Below are 21,018 nucleotides of genomic sequence, written 5' to 3' on the forward strand. Positions count from 1 at the left end.
GAACAAACTATCAACCAACAAGAGAAACCTCTTGGATATAAAAACATGATAAGGAGTGAACTGAGCTGGGAATGAGTGGACAGATGACTTGGTTTTCATTAGAATCCTTTCTGAATTATATAATTCATAACCATGTTCATACACTCCTTTGATTAAAATCTTTTAAAATTATGAAAGGACAAAAATTCTTACTGATCACTAAGTCAGAGCAATAGGCAAAGAATCCAACCCATGCGTTGTTGGTTGCTCTGCAGTTTGAGGACATAACATGAAAACAACAGAACCAAATCTGTCCCATTGAGAGAATTTAAATCGGTTCCTCTCCAAGAAACAGAAATTAGAAGGCCAGGAAGTGCTGGCTCATTATGAACTTGGCGTTTCTGTGTCTCTTTTTTATCTATTCGATGACTAAAAACATTTGAGTCGCTTGTGGCACCAAGTTGGCGTCTAAGAGTATCCTTAAAATTAGGATTCATATAATTAAAGTGTGTGAGATCAGCAATGCGTAGCAGATCTCACGTGTTGAGATCACTGCCTGGACAAGCAGAAACATCGCATCAGTTACAACAATTCATGTTGGCCTCAGTCGCATTTCATTCCAGCAAACAAACACTTTGCCATCTGCTGACACCCAACAGTTACCTGGGTTGGAATCATAGAGTTCCCAGACAGCCCGGCACCCCTGAACCATCTGAGCCACATCAGGGTTCTACTTGTCTTCCCTTGAATCACTTTCTTTAATCAAGCATTTCCAGAAACACATTTACAGAAAGAAATGAGTCACAGTGATATGTGTAACATTTTAGCTGTTAGTGAATTCCTTGGACATTTCCCATTCGGTTGCTTAGAACTTAATTTGAAGAAATAACTAGCTTTCATTTGCGATAAGATGAGATCAGACCAAGCAGAAATTTGAAACTTTGGAAATGCAGCATGTTCTTAATAGCTTAAAGGAGGGGAGAAGTGCCAAAATCTGGGTCGCTGGCTCCCACGTTGGCCCAGTTGCTCATCAGCAACTCCCACTGAGAAAAGTCTGATGTTGCAAAATGACACGCAGTCTATAATCTCCCTTCTTCCTAAGGAATTAGGGTTTGAACAGGACAAGGTCTTGAACAGAACAGGACTTTGTAAAGAGAGTGCTCCTACTGCTTCCAGAAATGAGTAGAGTTACTCACTGCCACAGCCAAACTCAAGATGTCTAGTTGTCATGGAATCTTCTTGTTGGTCAGCAGCCTCCCCTAATTCCAACTTTCCCCTTTGACTAGACAGCACAACAAGTTTTCTGTTGAAAAGCTGCCATGTGGAAAAGCAAAAGCTTTTCACACAGATGAGTTTTAACCACAGCTAGCGGAGATAAAAATAATATTTTCTTTGGGAGGGAAGAACATTCCTCCAGTGCATAGAAAATTGTCTTCCTTCCATACCATTACTGAGCATGTATGCACGAGCAGTTTGTAAAGCTGCTAATTAGCCAGGAGGAGCGGTGTGAATAGAAGTTGAGCATGTGCTCTGTGGCCAGATGGCCCAGGTTCAAATCTTGCCTCTTCACTTCTTATCTATGACCTTAAGGAAACTGCTATACCTGCCTCTGATATTTTCACCTGTGTGGTGAGAATAATAAGGTTATAGTGAGGACTAAGTAAGTTATTGCCAGCAAAGAGCTGAGAACAGGACCTGGGTCATAAAAAACACTCGGCAGATGTTACCTCTGATGATTTTGGTGGCAAACTATTCATGTCCCAGTTGCTCGTGATCCATGAGGAGTCCTCTACCAGTCAGTGGAGGACGAGCATCTGAGTTCCCACAAGGGATGTGTTAACGGAGCCTTCTTTGAAGCCCCTGCTTCACAAAAGATTTTCCTAAATATCCTCTGGTCTTCGAGGTCCCCGGCACCTCCGTAGTTCCAGTGTGACAGCCCAGGGATCCGGCTGCTCCACATACCACATCTAAAGCTCTGCACTGTGCTCGTTGGCCTGACTCTTGCATGGATTCATAGGATGAACTGTTGCTGCCTTTCAGAACAAGAACTATTGGACAGTATTTGTATAGCAATTCAAAGATTTAGAATTTCAGTGAAATGGACAATTTCCTATGCTATCATGTTAATAATATACATTATTTTATTGAAGTAGAATACGTATTCCCAGCACAGATTTTAAGTGTACAGCTCCATGAGTTATCACAAAGTGAAGACACCTATGCAACCGTCATCCTAAGACAAAGTCACTCCCAGAACCTTAGAACTTCACCCCACCATCCACTGTCTCTCCAAAGGATGACTTTCCCTCTTCCTCAGAGGGAACCACTGCCCTGACTTCTACCCTATGAATTAGTTTTCCCATTTTTGAACCTTATATAAATGGAATTACAAAGAAAGAATTGCATCTTCCTTCTTTCATTTGATATTAGAACTGTAATAATCACCTATGCTGTCGCATGGAGGGGTGGTTAGCTGTGAACATTCATTTCTAGGTCATTTGGTACACTTACGTAAGCATTTCCAATGACCACATACCTAGAGGGGAAATGATGAATCCCAGGGTGTGTGTATGTTCAACTTTTGTAGATAACGCCAAACACTTTTCCACAGTATTTGTACCAAGGTATACTCATGCTGGCCACGTATAAGAGTTTCAGTTGCTCCACATCCTCACCAAAACCAGGTATTGTCAGTCATTTTACTTTTAATTTTAGCCAGAATGGGATTCTGATTTGCATTTCTCAGATGATTAACTGTATGAATCACCAGATGCTTAATTAATGAATCTCAGCTGCCCAATTGCATGAAATTTTTTTTTGGTCTCTATTGAGATTATTTTTTTCTTTATTTTACAAATACAGTAGATTGCACTGATTGATTTCCAAAAGTTAAAATAAACTTTTATTCCTGGAATAAACCCGATTTGATGATCTTTAAGTTTTTACTCATTTCAATTTGATATTTTGTTTAAGATTTTTGCACCTATGTCATAAAAGAAAGTGGCCTACAACATTCTTTCTCCTAAAGTTCTTAGGTTACACTGACATGATAAAACAAAATTCAATATGTTAGTGTTATCTCTTCCTTAAATATCTGGAAGAATTCATGGGTGGAGCCACCTAGGCTTGAAGTTTTGCTTTATTTTGTTTTGTAGGAAGGTTTTGCTGTTGTTAACTTCTTTATTTTATTTTATTTTACTTTTTTTTTTTAAGATTTTATTTTTTTCCTTTTTCTCCCCAAAGCCCCCCGGTACACAGTTGTATATTCTTAGTTGTGGGTCCTTCTAGTGTGGCATGTGGGATGCTGCCCCAGCGTGGTTTGATGAGCAGTGCCATGTCCACGCCCAGGATCCGAACCAGTGAAACCCTGGGCCACCGAAGCGGAGTGCACGAACCCAACAACTCGGCCACGGGGCCAGCTCCTCTCTCCGTCTTAAATGTGTGGCAATGCCTATGATGATGTTATAGTCCTGGGGTAAGGCCACCAGACCCGCTCTTCAGTTTCACTCACCATCAGTTGTATTTCTAGATTGCTCCCCGAAGGACGGCTTGTCTCCTACCTAGTTAGACTCTCAGTCTCCTACACTTCCACCCTCCAGAACATCCTTCAGGATCTCCTATATGCCAGGCAGGGATCCAGGCCTAAGGATGGCCCACAGGAGGAAACTGGAGCACCACTGGGTGAGTACTCTTAACCTAAGTGGTCATAAACTGTCCTTCCACCTTAGCATCCTTCTCCCTGCTAAGGGCTTAACTATAACCTTGGAAGATTTTCACCTCTTCTATGTTTGTTCCAAATTAGTAAGGAGTAGTCTGGTATTCCTGGTATTGTAATTCTGAGACACAGCTTGCCCCTTGTCCTGTCCCACTTTTTCTTTTTAACCCAGCAGGTGATACCCTCTAACACCCCAGAATAATGCCACAGACGCCCATCTTTCATTATGCTTGCAGCTTAAAAGCCACAGAAAGCCTCTGGATGGATTATACCACTCCAGTAATTTAGGAGTGTTCTCATGCTTGCCTGTCTTTCCTTGATACCTTCTTACACGAGGTCATTCTGCCCAATTCTGTTGACCATTCCACAGGACAGGCTGACCACAGGGCTGGTCTACATTTGAAGACTGATAAGAATGGCAACTCCACTTTGTTTTACCATCCTTTTATCTAGAAAACAATGCAAAGTATATGCAAGCATTCAAGGATACATGATCGTTAAAGCCAGCGGACATGGCTTCACTGAATCTCCTTTATTTTTCAGAAGATACACCCAGAGGTGGGTGGTCTCAGCAGTCTGCAAAGAGAGAGGACTCTCCCAGGTCAGAGGAGCCCAGAGCCCAAATCCTGCTATCTTTTACACCCATTTAGGCTGTCGGCTGTCAGCCATATCACCTGGATCTAATGGCGACGTCTGCAATCCATAACTTCTTGCTGTGCCACAGTTACACAGCCTAGTCTTATTTTTACCTTTTATTTATCTTAGGGCAATGAGACCTATTCTTTTTTTTTTTTTTTTTTTGAGGAAGATTAGCCCTGAGCTAACATCTGCTGCCAATCGTCTTCTTTTTGCTGAGGAAGATTGGTCCTGAGCTAACATCCATGCCCATCTTCCTCTACTTAATACATGGGACGCCTGCCACAGCATGGTTTGCCAAGCGGTGCCACGTCCGTACCCGGGATCCGAACTGGCGAACCCCAGGCCACCTAAGCAGAATGTGCAAACTTAACTGCTGCGCCACTGGGCCGGCCCCAAGACCTATTCCTTAGTCATCTTTTCTCACTCCCTTCAGGGGCTCTTCCAAACTTCCATCTCTCTCCTTGAACCTCCTACTTCTCCTTTCTCCCTCTCAGCAGAAATCTTCGAATCAGTCCCTGAGAAAATCAAGGCCGTGGGGTGAGGACTCTCAACTACCTCCTATCCGTTGACAAACATCTCCTGCCTTCTGCTTATCACAGAGGAAAACTGGCCCCTCCAGCTGTGCTTTGGAGTCCTTCCTCCTGTTTCCTTCAGTCCTTCATTCCATCCATCATCTCCTCTCTCCCCTTTGAGAATGAAAAGTTCTTATACTCCAAATTCAAGAAAAGGGGGGGAGGGGTAAATCTGACTATTCACTGGCCATGGTAACAGGTAACCACTAGAACTGGTTTTAAACTTGTCCCAGTTGATCAATGACAGCTATGTATCAAGTACTTATGTGCGATGTTGTGATTTTTCATCCTGTTCCCGGCACAGAGCTCCTAAAACTCTTGGAATATCCTAACTGATGAGAGTGATTAAGGTGTCTTTTCTTATATTAATGAGGTGACTTTTGGAAAACCCCTAGGTCACTCAAGGATGGGGGCTGATTGCCAGGAGAACCAACCATGTGATTAGAAGGTTGGAACATTCCATTCCACACCCCACCCTCCACCCCCATAGAGGGGCTAGAGATTGAGCTCAATCGCCAATGGCCAATGATGTCATCAAGCATGCCTATGTAATGAAGCCGCCATAAAAACCCCAACGGATGGGGTTCAGAGAGCTTCCAGGTAGGTGAACACATGGAGATTTGGGGAGAGTGGCACCCTCAGGGAGCATGGAAGCTCCGTGCCCCTTCCCACATACCTTGCCCTGTGCATCTCTTTCATCTGGCTGTTCCTGAGTCATATCCTTTTATAACAAACTGATAAACGTAAGTAAATGTTTCTATGAGTTCTATGAGCCATTCCAGCAAATTAATCAAACTTGAGGAAGGAATGTGAGAACCTCTAACTTACAGCCAGTTGGTGAGAAGCACAGGTGACAACCTGGACTTGTGATTGGCATGGGGGGGGTAGTCTGTGGACTGAGCCCTTAACCTGCGGGAGCCCCACACTTGAGAGAGGTGGCCAATCAGCCATCGCCTCTCTCCAGTGAGCTCAGTTCCTGGGCTGAAGCTCAAGCAATCTCTAAACATTCCCACTTCTGAAAAACTGGCCAATCCCTGAGCTGTGTTTCTCACAAACTCTCTATGAATTAGCAGGAGACGGGCAGTAAGTCCATCAGAGAACCAAGCAGCACACAGACAGCTGACTTGCCTCACTCTCCTACTCTTGGCAAACTTTTCTCTACACCATGTGGCCTCCTCAGCAAATTGCTGGGGTGGAGACATCGAGCCGAGTGTGAACCTCAGTCCCCCCTTCCAGCTATGTGACTTACGAGGTTATTTGAATGCTCTGAAGCTCAGTTTCCTCCACACACTTCCCAAGATTGTCAAAAGGTGTTCAAGACCAGGGTAAGCACATTGCCTGGCTGGCCGCCTTCTCTTCTGAAAGGAGCTAAATGGTGTCAGTAAGCCGCCAGCTGGCCTTTCTGACTACATCCCTCAAACCCATTACGTTTTGCTGGCAACCAACTCTCAAAACAACATGTGTGCATGCGCACGTGACATCAGTGCTAAAGTCATGAATATGACCGTGTTGAACCAGAAAGATAAAAAGTCTAATTTTTTTCTTGTTCAGTATCCTGAGTCTGTCATCTCATAACGGTCAGAATTCAAAAAGTACTCCGCCTAAAAGACCCACAAAAGTCTGCTCTCTTATCTTCAAATTTCCATGCTGGCGCAAGAGGCAGATGGTTGCAGGTGCCTTTTAGCAACCTATTCTTTTAGCAGGATTAAAAACATAACCCTGCTATTTTGGGGTTGGGGCAGGGGATGGGGTAGGGACAGGGGGAGACCTAAGCAATGCAACTGCTTAGTAGCAAACATTTTGACAATCCAACTGCCCAGAAAAACAGAGGCTGTGGGAAAACTGCGTCAATTCTGATGAAGAGGAGAGTGCACGGGGTCTCCGCTAGCCTGCACTCTCCCCGTGACTGAACTGAAGGCTGGCAGCCAATGCCTCCCCGGGAGATTTGAGCCCATCAAAACTAACAATAGTGGAGCCATTTTAAGTGGAGTCAGAGCTGCCTTCCCAGAGAAACTGCTTTCCTGTCTTGAACCTTGAGCTGGGCCAACCCTTTGGACTGGGCCAAAATGGCAATTGTTTTACAAGCAATTGTTTGACAAGTCAGCAGGAGAATGGACATCCTGGTCACAAAGACTGAGGACTTTCTGAAGATAGAATCAATAGTCAGTCAACGTTTAGCCAAGACCAGCTCTCTGCCTCCAACTCTGACTAAAATTCTTTGCAATACAACCTCCTTTCTTTACCTTTAAAAGCCTCTGACTTTACTCCCTGGCAGGACACGTTTTGAGTTTCTACCTGAAATCTTTGCTCCGTGAATTGCAATTCTGAGACCCCAGATGAATTTTTTGCTTCTCTTGCAGTTTATGCCTCTTATTTGTCGTCAATCCAAACATAGTATGAGCTTGGGGTCTCTGCAATTTGTTACAGGTGAGCTTCCTGCTCTCCCAGCCCTGTCTTCCCAGTCTCATCCACACCTCAAGCCCAGCTTGCTCCCTGTCTTCCCCCTGAGGTTCCCCTCCACCAAATCTCTGGTCCATACTCTCTGACCATTCTCACCTCCCAGCATGGGGCTTCCCAGGTCCCTCCCAGAATCTTGGCATCTTCTTCCCATGGGTATCTCCTCCCCTCTAGAAAAGGAGGGGAGGCTGGGCCTGGGGAGGGATGCTCCTGGAAAACTGACCTTCCGATCCCCCATCCTTCGGGGAACGTGCTGGGGTGTTCTGCACCAGTTACTTCCGTGTGGTGAGCGGGCAGGCTTATGGCCAGTCTCCAGAGGACGGCAGAGTTAAATCCCTTGTGAGGAGGTAAATGGTGTATTTCAGGCCTGGTAGAATCCTCACACTGTGTGGGGGTTTTCAACTATGGTTGGACATCCTCATAGTGAACTTAAGGGATCTGAAAAGCATCTCCTCCACCAGGGAACATGCATTACCATCTCCTGCTCTACGTAGCTGCCTCAGTACATTCCATATCCTTCATCATCAAGAATATTTCTTCTGTTGGCATCTTTTCATCAATTATGTTGCTATTTCTTGCTGACAACCACCAACTCTTCTGTCCTGAGAAGCCTAACTCCTCTGCTGCCTCTATTGCCATGTTTGTGTACACTGCAGACCGCCCTAAGGAGAGTCCTGTGCTGAAACCCCCCTTCCCCCTATAATGTTGCACTCTCCAAAAGGAACTCCCAGCTCCAACTGAGTCGGTGTCTTTCTGGTCTACTATTTATAAGCAGTTGATGCCACTTATACCCAATGGGCATAAGACCTTCCATCCAGAGGTCCTTGCTAATTCTTCAGTCTGTTGATTTTCTATTTACCCCAGTCCCCTCTCTCCACACACTTATAAATTTTAATGCTTGTGTTTCCAATTTCACACAGGAATTCTGCCTAACATACAATTAAAGTTTGTTGACACAATGATTATACTGAGAATCTGAAAATCAACCTAGATGTACGAGGAATAAAGACTTGAAGGATTTATGAGCACTTTGCGACATGCAAAGTAGTCGCTAAAAGGCACCTATGATTTTATTCAACGATTTTGGGAATATCTGTGACAGGATCACAACTTTTGTCCAAGTCCAGTCCTCAAGATGGAGTATGTAGGAGCTACTACAAGCGATGAAGCCAAAATAAATAAGCAGCAAGTTGAGACAAAATGCAGTGGCTTTCAGCAGACTATTCAAAGTTGGCTCAAAACTTTTTGGTGACTTAGTTCACTGGTAATGAGTACAGCTGCAGCTCCCTTTATCATCACACATTTATCCTAAGATTTCTAGAGAACACTAGTTTGAATTTCAGATATTCAAATTTAGGCATTTCTGAGACGTTGCTACTGGAAAGTGTCAGAGGAAGAAACAAACCCTCTTCAGCTTACTTTCTCCTTGCCAGGGTTCTTCACAATCCACACTCTTCAGAGAGTGATTGCAAAGGAATCTCTTTCAAAGGACTGAATACATTTCTTCAGAAGAGATTTACATTTCAAATGATGTTTTTAAAAATTTCCATTTAATTACTATGGTCGATTTTTGTTTTTCAGTTTCCAATTATTATTCTCAGCATAACCTACTTACTCACCATGATTTCTAAGCAGGTACTTCTGTACACGGGATGATTTTATTTTGTTCAGGCAACTGAACATAAATGTTAAGAACAAATTCCAGAGAGAGAAACGCCAAATGATTTTCTGCTGAATGTGCCAAAAGAAGTGGTGAGCGGGCCCTATCCGGGAATGTCTTCTGCCCTACAAGCTTAGCTAAGCAGACAGGGTCACAAAGTTCGATGTATTATTTCCTCACGTGATAGTTTTTTTCTTTTCTAGCTATAACGAAGCTCCAAAGGCAATTCTTTTCTAAAGGAATCATAAAAGCTTTTCTCTCACCTTCTGCCTAAAAGTTGTTCATCACACCAGGATTTGAGGACAACGTTCAAATGACTCATTTCAGTATGATGTCACACACGTTATAGCACCACGGAAAAAATGCCCTGCCTTCCTGTAGGTTCAAACAAATCCAGAAAAGTTGCTCTCCAGAAGTAGCTAATTTTCCTCCTCACTTTTTTTGCTTGCTGAGGAAGATTTGCTGAGTTAACATCTGTGCCAGTCTTCTTCTATTTTGTTTGTGAGTCACTGCCATAGCAGGGCTGCTGACGAGTGGTGTAGGTCCACTCCTGGGAACTGAACCCAGACTGCCAAAGCAGAGAACGCTGAACTTAACCACTAGGCCACAGGGCAGGCCCCTCCCTCCTCATTTCTTTAGCCCTGGGGCTGACCCAATGATCTTCCATTTTTCTCTGCGGGTAATGTTTTTCACTTTTTAGTTCACTTTCCTCTTCATCCCATTATTTCAAAAAGCTATCTTTAAAAATGCCTTTCCTTTGGACGAACTCTATATGACCCCACTCATAGGTGGAAATTAGTATATTGAGAAGGAGATCTGATCGGTGGTTACCAGGGAAAAGGGGGGGTGGGGGGAGGGTACGGAGGGGGAAGTGGTGTACCCACAACATGACTAACAAAAATGTACAACTGAAATTTCACAAGCTTGTAATCCATCATAACATTAATAAAAAAAAAAAAAAAATGCCTTTCCTTTGGAGCAATCTTTCTTGTTGTCCCCTTGGGGATGTCAGCTGCATTGTCCAGAGCAGGTGTTAGTGACTTGACCTCTCTCCAGTCTATCTTGTTCCAATTACATTGCTGGAGAACTTTTAATTCCTGTGAATTTTTATGTGGACTACAAGTCCTGCCTGGAGAATACATCTCACATTCCTGTTTTCTTCTACTGGATAATGTGCCTCATGACTTTCTGTTTGTCATAGCCCGGGTTAAGAATTCCCTGTCCTAAGGTTTGTCACCTCCCACTCCTTTCTGTCAATTTAGGATTAAGCTTTTTCCTTTTTTAAAGATTGGCACCTGAGCTAACATCTATTGCCAATCTCTTTTTTCCTTCTTCTTCTTCTCCCCAAATCCCTCCAGTACATAGTTTTATATTTTTAGTTGTGGGTCCTTCTAGTTGTGGCATGTGGGATGCCACCTCAGCGTGGCCTGATGAGTGGTGCCATGTCCATGCCCAGGATCTGAATCAGCAAAACCCTGGGTGCCGAAGCAGAGCACGCAAACTTAACCACTTAGCCACGGGCTGGCCCCAGCTTTTTCCTTTATCTCCACCCACCATCCATTCCCAATCTTTGTGGGTGTCTGGAAGACCAGAGATTCTCTGGGTTTGATCCTCAGCTTTTGGCCCAAATTATAGTTGAAAGAACCACCTATATCACCAATTTAAACAATGTGCACCTGGATTCTGTTTTTTTTTACCTCCTTTCCTGCTTTCAAGCTTCTAAAAATCTTTAAGTTGGTATCAGTCTTTCCTGGATTCTCTGATCTTTACATGAGGTTTCTCAGGTCTTGACAATTCTTTGCCAAACGGGAACTCTGTCTCTTGCTTCCGTCCATGTATGCTACCTGGGCATCCACTTGTCCACCAGCGGTCCTGCCATCAGGGAGCTGACATCTATGAAGGACCATTTCAGACCGTGGTAACCAGGGCTCACACACACCTACGGACTAACTGGGGGCAGCCCTGGAGGTAGTAAAAATGGTCATTTCTGCCTGGATCCAGGTACACAGTAAGTACTCAATTATTAGCTCAATGTTTAGAAATATATTAACATAGGATAGTAAATTTTTAATTTTCTTTTTTTTGTTGAGGAGTGTTTGTACTGTCTTTAATCATTAAAATACTGTATCTGGAAATGTTCTGGATTAAAAGAGACAAAAGTAGCACGATGACTAAATGCTATGCTTGTCCCTGGATTAAAAATAAAATAGCTATCAAGGACATTATTGGTACAAATGGGGAGATTTTAATCTGGCCCCATATTAGGTAATAGTATTAGATCAATTTTAAACCTCTTGAGTGTGATCACACAGTATTGTGGTTTTAAGAATGTCCTTGTTTCAAAAGATTAGGTGCGAAGTATCATAATGTAATTTACTCTCAGATGGTTCAGAAAAAAGTCTACCTATCTACAGAGAAAAGTACACACACACACACACTCTGAGGGGCACAGAAAACATGGCAAAACATTAACAACTGGAGAACCTAGGTGACAGGCATATGGGTGTTCCTTACACTGTTCCTGCATGTTGCTCTGTAGCTTTGGAGCCACTTTAAGTGGTTGTCAAAGAAAAAGCCAGAGAAGAGAAGAATGAATTCACAAATCAGTTCTGAAACCAAACACAAATACTTTTTATTTATGGGATATCATTTTACATCAATTCCATTAAAACCTAAAACCAGTTTGCTGTACTCAAGTTAGGTGGCATAACAGTATTTTAGTTAAGCTGGGAGTCACAGGACTTGCACACGTTTATGAATGTAATGCAAATACTGACGACACGAAGCATTCACAGTTACAGGTTAGCTGCTGTTCATTTAACAGTAACCTCCAAGAGAAATTATTTTATGAAAAAAAGCAACCCACGTTTTGATCTCATTTACAGACACCCAACATTTTAGTTGGTCAATGAATTCTATACATTTATTATACAACATATGAAAGAGTAAAAGATAAGGCTTACAGAGGTATTTTAGCAGTTGTAAGAATAAAAACCAAGGGCACAAACTAACTTTTAAAGCTTTCTGTATAAACTTCAAAAGCACTGTTAAAACGGATACTGAGAGGCAACAGAAATCTGTTGTTAAACCAGAATCTAGGGGTTTATCTAGTCAGATTTATAAAAACTTAATTCAGAGTTCATGCTTCAAAAAAGCTGCACGTAACATTACAGTGGGTGTTTATGGCAAATCAAATAATGAAATTTCTGACCTACCAAAGCAGTAAACATCAAAAGTTGTATTCCAATATGACAGAGTATTGCAATGTGAGTTCAAAACACAAGGGAAAGAGAGAGGGGGTGTAGACTCAGGTAATAAAAACCAGAGGAAGGCACCCTAATTTCTTTAACAGTAGCCAGTAAACCAGTGCTTAATGATCACTCAGCTGTAGGTAACTTAGGAATTTTTTAAGAAAAAGTATCTTATTACTCTGTCTGACCCCTTTTTTCTCCTCTTAAAAATAAATGCATAAAATCAAGAAAACCAAGGGCAAGCACTCTGCAGCCACAGAGGTTTATTTTTCAAGAGAGTTGAAAGATTATTTGGAGTTTTCCAAACATGCACATTTATCCCTTTGGAACCCTTACTTTCATATTGTGCATCATAAACTAGTTTTACTCGGATTGTCCTCCCATGATAGAAACGGTCACTGCAGATGAAACGCAGCAGTACCCCCGTAACAATCCTTTTATTTTAGGATGCACTGTGCTTAGTGGTTAAAAAATTCTCCAGTTTCTAACAATAACTTTTAAAATAATTTCACTATGATTTATATTTGCTTTCAACAAAACTATAGATCAAATTTAGGAACTGTTGCCTTTAAAGTGTGATTCTTTAACTTTATGGGATACTTCTGAAAACGAATCAAGTTCTCCACAGATTTGAACCTGCCTATGGCCAATCGCCCTTGGAAGCCACAGGCATCTGTCGGAACGGAACCCCTTTCAACACATCGGTCTCAAGTGCTGTGCTTGCCATCAACATCTTCTATTCTTTTCAGATATTGATTTGTGCAAACTGGTATGAATGTGTAAGGTGGAAGTGAGCCTACAATTCCTAAAGAAGGAATGATTAAGTATGCTTAATTACTACAGAGTTTTTCAAACTTCTGATTTATTTCACAGCAAACCAAACTTTTCTATTTAGTAGAAAAAGGAAGTAATTTCATTCTACCATATCATGATTTTGTATATGCACACACACTGTATATACATAGGAAATTTCTGTCTTTGGTGGTTCAGTTAGGGGAAAAAATAAAGAAAATCTGAACACTGTTAGCAAAGAAACTGTGAAATAGTGGTCACGAGTAGCATTGTCTGTGTGCTTTACTCATCTCATGCCTTTTAAAGGTTCACATTTAATCCAAAAGTTTTTTTTGGCCATATTTTGAAATAATCCAAACCTCTTCCAATCATTCTATGTTCAATCATGAATCTTGCTGACAACTATAGCATTCACTTGTTCAAATGCACCATTAACTTTTTTACTTGGTTTAAATCATTAGACTTTTGTGTTTTCACAAAACTTTAGGGACTAAATTAGTCATTCAATAGCACCAGATAGTTGAGGGGAAAACATGTTATCTATACATTTCCTCAAGAAGGGTAAGGCAAGGAAAAAAAAAAAAAAGACATAAAATACAAACCTAAAAATACCATCTTGCTTACTCTCGCTTCCTCATCCACATAAATAATGGCTATCACCTTTCTGTACAAATTACTCAGGTGATGACGAGCGGCCCTCCAGGAAAGGTCCTAGCATGTAACAGAGTTAGCTCGCTGCTGGTGGTTTCGTGTCCACTGCCTGCAGTGGACATGCTGCCAGGAAAAGCCTAGCGTGAAAGAAACAAAAAAGGAAAACAAAACAAAACAAAACACCTCTCATTTATAGTATAGTTCTTTTTCCAAAAAACTAGAAAACTAGACACCATGAAAGCTTAACTCAAAATTCAAGCCACAACTAAAAGTGCTCTGCAGTTATAAATTGCCAGCAAACCATTAGGTTTTCAGAGAGGAGGCAAAATAAATTTTACTTAGAATGGCGGAGAAAGCATCAGCAGACCAAACACTGACTAGAAGAATGCAAAAGAAAAAAAAACACTAAAGAAAGTTTATAAGAGTTTAAAACTCATTTTAAAAAAGGTGCAATTTTACTTTGTTCATTTGTACCTATATTCAAACTACTACAGCGTTAACATTAGAAAATAAAAACCTATACCCTGCATGGTGGAAATGATTTGTGGCATGGTACATGTCTATAAGTTCAAGTAATTATAACTTTCCTCATTTAAAAATGCTAACATTTAAGTAGACCAAATTATATTTGGCATATGCCTCTGAAAAGTTAAGACCCCACCCCCTTCCACAAGTTGGCCTCTTAAACAATAAGGTAAATTCTGGCAACATTTGCTTATGGTAACAGTTGTCTTGTTTTCTGAAATGCTACATTTGAGACCAAATAAAGCATAATTGGTTCATTTGAAAAAAGGGACTAGAAATATGCCACAAAAATTATTTTTACAATACATTTTTGCAGAAATAATCTCTAGGTGAAGCTTTTTCTTTTTATACACATATACAAAATTTAAACAGCAATATACACATAATCACAGTGAGGACGTTGGCAAATTCACCAATCTGTAGTGTAAATACAAACTGCAAAGCAGCCTTCCAAGAGAACAATGCTACACAGGAGGCAGAGCCGGCCCATTCAATCGCAAACACCAAAACGTCCCTGCAAAAGGGAGACAGTGCAAGAAAAGCAGCATGCGCTTGGATACAAACAGCAATTTATGGCTAATGGTTGACATAACTGTGGTAACAGTGACTCTCTCGCTGCTATGCATAAAGTCCTAGGACATCTGTTTGTCTTTATACCACTCCACAAACTCATCCAACAAAACCGGCCCTGGAGAGAAAGAGAGAGAGAGAGAGAACAACAGGGCTGTGAGGCTTCTCACAGGAGGAAGCTGTGCAAAATGTACAGCGAGGGGAAGAGTGAGCGAACACCCAGGACCAGTACTTACATGCTCCGTCTTCATCATAGTTGCTGAGGTCAAGATTAATTGTTCTGCTAAATTCTAGCACATTGCACCACTGGTCTTTGTTAATAACTTTATATTTTGATTGCTGATGGAGGGAAAAGTAATATGAATTACTGACATGATCAACAAACGGTATGGTTTCAACTGCTGCATGAATCAACTTGAGAAAGTTCATGAAGGTTGACTCTTTCCATTTGAGGGGTGTTAAGCACCAATCTAGGAGAAGGGTGAGGGAGAGCAAGAGTAGAACTTACGATGACAATTTTCATTACAAAAATATTATAGGGGCTCAACACAAAATGACACGCACATAAAAGAAAAACAATTTTATATCCCTGGAAGTGAAATTTCTAGACTGCAAAAGCCCTTTTATATAAAATGGGGAGAATACCTTCTTCATAGAGATGCTGCAAGGATTCAAAGAGAGAATTCACATAATTTATCCAAAGCACTTCATTCAGTGCTTGGCTCAAAGTAAGTGCTAATGAAGAGCAGCTCCCATTAACCGTCCCTGAAACGATCAGCACGCTCACTGTCCGTCGTCAGCTGAGGGTACGTGCAGCAGTGGGTGACACGACGAGAACCTCCTAAGTGCCGTAAGCACTCTCTGAACCAGCTGTTCTGGCCACTGACGAAAAGCACTGTTCTAATAATTCAGAATTTGAATTGGAACATAAAAGAAATCAGAAGTGCCATGAGGTATTTTTTGTATTTCTCTTAGACAAGAAATATGCCAGGTGTATATTTTAAAATACAGTATTCCTGTATAAAGATTTAAAAATAAAACCTAGATCCACCAATTTTAAATCCTAACCACTAAAATCAGGAACATTGGAAAATAATACAAGTACCTAAAAAGCAAAGAGTTGAGCCAGCGGTTTTAAGGATGCAAACATAAGAAAAGCCCAAATGAAAGGATTACTGTGCCCTTTTAAAAGAAAAATGCAAACCGATATAAAGAGAGAACAAAGCACAAACTACACGTTTAACTTTCTAAGCAACTAAAAGCAAAAACCAGTCATTGAAACAGTTGATGATGCTTCTGGAATTGTGTAGTAAAATTTGCTTTTGGCAAGGTCTTTCAGCTCAAGAATCCATGACACTCGGGCTCAAATTCTGCTAAACTCTCTGAGAACAAGAACTTATTTCTACTTATTTTCCAAATAAAGCTAACATTTCATGGGGTTGTCAGAGAAATCACAACAGATCACGTGTAGATATGGATTGTCATGTAAACAAATATTTCTTTCATGAAAACTAGTTTTTATATCTCTCTTCAGGAGTTCCAGTTAGGAATGTTACAAGTAATTTTTAATAGCAGTCCTCAAAGATTCACATATCAGTTGGAAGTTTTTCTGGACCATTACATAAAGTAAGTTGGAAGAAAGACTATTTCAAGAGTGAAGCTGGAGTCGGGCTAAGGCCCAGGATTTTCTCAAAGACCCGACACCCTTATCCCTTCAAGCAAAGGGCATTTTTTAAGGGCTTTGGGGCTGGAGGGCAAGAAGGATGCCAGATATGACAACCCAAGTAAGTCAAACTTAGAGCTCACACGCTTCAGGCCCCCAGCGTCACAGCGCATCAGAACCAGCTCCTCATAACCAGCGGCTCAAATGTTTGATCATTAATACTTAAAGCAAACAAACAACAATGATGGCGTAAAGTGCTGGATTATTCCTAATACAAATACAAAGAAAGTTTAAACTGAAGGAGATACCGTCAGGTGCCTAACACTTAGATTGATCTAGGTCCCCAAGTCACTTGGAGATAAGAGTACATAAGGATACATTAGAAACTAAGTTTAGTAAGAAGGCAGATGGCTGTTTTTTAACTTTTGCTTAATAAAAGTGGAAATTCACCTACAGCCACAAAACAAAGTAAATTCTGTTTTACTACTGTTAGAGAGAGTAGGAAGTCTAAACCAAAGTCAAGCTTTTAAAGTGGGGACGAGAAAGGAAGGGACAGAGCTGCAGCTGTGTCTGACATGTTCGTACAGGGGTTATGCAGCAAAACAGTAAATGCAAACACGGGGAAAACAGCAATGACGTCACCATTATTCCTATGGGCAGAAAAGCACAACAAACAGAAATTTACATAAAATTGTTACAGTATACTTGGTAGTTCTAAGCAAGCAAACATACATTCCATAAAATAACAATTTGGTACCTCTAAGAATTGGTGAAAAACTGGAAAAAGGGGCCAGATTTTTCCTAATAACAGTCCCAACATGCATTTGGCAGTGTTTATGTCTAGGCTGCGCTGGTCCTTTTCCTGTTTAACAAACAAAAACAAGGATGAGCCAGATGCCCCCAAATAATAAATTCCAATAATCCAAATTTCTATTTCACTTCAACAAGAAATTAGTAAACAGCTCATTTATCATACACCATAAAAACCCTGAATCAACACTAAGGTGGGAGAGGGCGAGTAGTCAAACACCACGGAAGGCTTAATGGTTTCAGTATTGTATAAATTTACTGTGAGAAAGATTCATGTCAATCGAATGATCACTCTAATGCAAAATCAATTAATGACGTAGTAAAAATATCTATTATTATTTCACGGGATAAATAAAAATCTATAACTCAATCATTTGCTGTTTGACATTTATGATAATTATCAAAATCATAATGGTTGACCCCAAAGCCCATAACTTAACTAACTAAAGTTAAAGGTTTTGATTTCCATGCTTAGGAATCAGGTTTTCTTAATAAAAATCATTTTCCCAACAATTTTATTTCACTGGTAAATGTTTTTCTTGTGCCTACAAATGTTGGAATTAAATTCAGCTCACAATAAACTGTTGGGGCTTTGGAGATTCTCTCCCAGTAAGAATTCATCCACCCACTCTGGGGGAAAGTAGTCTGTCCACCTATTACAGTCCTTCTTACCTTGGATTTGTTAGATGTGAAATCTCCTAGCAGACTACCCCTAACTAGTAGCCAAGTGAAAGACAACATTTCACAAGGAAACCAGAAAAGAAATCACATATGCAAAGCTAGCCTCCTCGTGGTATCAACTACAGTGGAAATTTACAAAAGTACTTTCCTATGAAGGGAGAAAGTGCCCGGCTATGCCCTGTGGGGTGGAATCTAAATGTTCACCAAATTAAGGGATGATGTTTTGACCACCACTGTCAGCCACATACGTAGCCCACACGTACCTCCCGACAAAATAAATTATGACCTCGAGGACTCTAACAGTGAAGTGTTCTTTAGTACACAGAGCATTTCTGGCCATGACACTGATTTTAAAAGTGAAGGACTTAAACAATACAGCAAATGTAAGGGCCTCACTCAACAACAGCAAACAAGGTAGATGAAGATACAGGAAGATGTGCGAAAGGTCTGTCTTTTGGTCACAGTCGTAAAGCTTAACGACTATTCATGAATAGACCAGGTCAGATGGCTCCGAGTCACCCTTCTCTGTTGCAGGCCACACAACTTAAGTCTGATGATGGCGGAAGTATCCCAGTTCCACAGGTCAAGGCAAACAGGTGGGGCTTCCGAATTTCCACAGGGTTCTCTGCCTGTCCCTTGGCCATGCAGACCGTCCTGCCCAGGGCTGCAGTACTCACTCCCATGGAGAGAAGGACAGCAGAAAAGGTGCTCTAGAGATTGCCCACTCTTTGCCAACCAAGCCTCATTGGTTTGTTGCATTTCATGGGCTCATACTTCTGGGATGCACTGTGCAAGCAAATGGAAAACTTCCTTTTACCCTGTAACATAGGTGTGGCAGACGGCAACAGCAAACCACACTATGAAGAAATCCACAAGAAAAATGAGTAAACTGTTGAAAACACATGTGGCACCACAGGACTGGGCCCAAGTTCATCTGTGGAACAACAGCTCATGCAGCACTGGGCTGATGGCATGGGCACTCTGGAAAAGCTTTCCCTTTGAGGAGTTTATAATGCTTCACTAAACCTAAAATCGCTAGTCTTGCCTTGATACATATTATGCCTTCTTTCAACATCATCAATGCCTCTGTCCCCATCACAATGGACATACACTAAAGTGACAAAAAAAAAAGATACAAGGACCTGGACAGACTCTTTGCAACAATATAATCATCTGACAAACTGATGATCATGAAGGATTTCAATGCATGTGTTTGGCAGTGATGCCAAAACATGGAGGAAAGGCATCAGACTCACAGGACCGGAAAGCTGAACAGCACTCACTTACTCCTGCTCTGCAAGGGTGCCAGCCAGCAGCTCGCAATCACTAACACCATCTTCTGCCTAGCAAATAAGAGAAAGATATTATGGATGCACTCACGATCTTAACAGTGGCATCTCACTGATAACCAACATTGCCTGTGGGTGGATTTGAGGCCAAGTGCAAATGACCATAACTACAAACACTCAAAATTCCTGGGAACAGCACAGTTGAGAGATCCCACAGCAAACATCTACTAAACAGCAAAATGGAGACACGTCCAGGGGGTTGTCTGACAATGATCCTAATGGCATTCTCTGCAAAAGGTTCTCAATTAAAAGTGAAATGAATCTCCCAGGATGCTATGAAGCAGCCATCATCATAATGGGCATAAAAAAAAAATTACCTTAACAAATTCAAGGAGTACAGCAAAGACATCCAGAAGCTCCTCGCAAGAAATTAAAATAGTACACTGTCAACACTGACCCTGTGATCCTCTGCTCATGAAGCACCAAGGAGCAAGGGGCAGGTTTCTGCATCCCAAGGTTAGAATCTAAGCAGAAAGTACCTTGAGACAGTCAAGAGTCACTCAGCGTCCCCAGAAGGCCCATCAGGTTAAAGGAGAAGAAATGAGACTTTTCTCCCTGCCCACCTCTTGCCCCAAGATGCATAGATATGCATTTCATAAACTTTCATTTTCTAAAATAAGAAATTAAAAACAATTTTATTTTTCAAATAATAATAGAAGCTAAATAGGTTCTATACACCAAAGATGTACTAACCTCCTACAAAACACAACTAGATTCTGCCTGGTTATCTTTCTTAAACACAGATTTTAAAAGCAGTCACAGATGAGACCAGGCCTCTTAGTGGTACAGCTGTAAAACCAAAGGGTCCTACCCCAAATATTCCAACAAGTTATGTCCGCATATGGAATAAATGCCCTTCTCAAGCTAAAGACTAATAACAGCTAATGTAGAGCAGAGAATAATGAAGTTTTATTAAGGTATGATTTGAAGTTCTAATATGAAAAAAAAACCCAGTCCCTAAGACTGTTCCAGTATAGGTCTTCCTGTAAGATGTGAAAATCAAGCCCTTTTTTCCTTAAATGTCACAAGTGACTTCAGAAACAGTAACTGAAACAGAGCAGTTAAAGAGTTAATTGTAAACATAACTACAAAAATGAATCTTTAAACATCTAGGTTCCCAGATGCTCTATCAGAGGCCCCCAATGATTTCAGATGATCTATTTCCAATTTTCACCAAGTTTTAATAGCTTAAGACTTGTACGTGAAAAGGGAAACATTGAATTATTAAAAGTATAAAGGAAAAAGACCTCCAACAGCAGGAAAAAAATCCCTAAGATTTTTGAGAGCAACTAGTTGAACTCAAGAAATAGTACATAAGTGACCATGATTCACAAACATAAATGGTGACAATTGAGTCAGAAATTGGTAGGTGAAACCAAAAGGCCCGAACTGAAGACCTACAATACACATCACAGAATTCTCATTTGAGACCATAGGGATCACAAAAAATAAAGAAAATGCAGTCCTCCTTAACACAGCTACCTAGGTAAGCAAACATAAGTAAAAATAGCACCCAGGGACTCGAATCCTAATGTGGTTCAGTTTACAAAACTGAAAATATGCATAGACAATCAGGTTTTTGAACAGGAGCTGTTTTTTTTTTTTTAATACACATTAAAAACAAGCAAAAAGTCATAAAACTCAAGATTGTCCTCCCATTGGGAAAAACGAAACTAAGTAAGTGTGCTCTTAGAACTTACCCAG

The 21,018-nt window shown here is 41.0% G+C and overlaps 1 protein-coding gene across 1 annotated transcript in view; it reads right to left on the reverse strand.

Annotated features, from left to right (window-relative positions):
• Positions 1–11,637: 11,637 nt before the first annotated feature.
• Positions 11,638–21,018, reverse strand: part of LOC124236836 (DCN1-like protein 4) — a 68,811-nt gene continuing 59,430 nt past the window's right edge. Inside the window, exons 10-12 of the mRNA XM_046655775.1 lie at positions 17,232–17,336; positions 15,048–15,150; positions 11,638–13,853 (exon numbers count right to left, since the gene is read on the reverse strand). Of these exons, the coding sequence (XP_046511731.1) occupies positions 13,777–13,853; positions 15,048–15,150; positions 17,232–17,336 (285 nt within the window). The 3' untranslated portion in view covers positions 11,638–13,776. The remainder of the gene's footprint in view (positions 13,854–15,047; positions 15,151–17,231; positions 17,337–21,018) is intronic.

This window comes from Equus quagga, chromosome 3 (assembly GCF_021613505.1).
Source record: "Equus quagga isolate Etosha38 chromosome 3, UCLA_HA_Equagga_1.0, whole genome shotgun sequence".
Taxonomy (NCBI): Eukaryota; Metazoa; Chordata; class Mammalia; order Perissodactyla; family Equidae; genus Equus; species Equus quagga.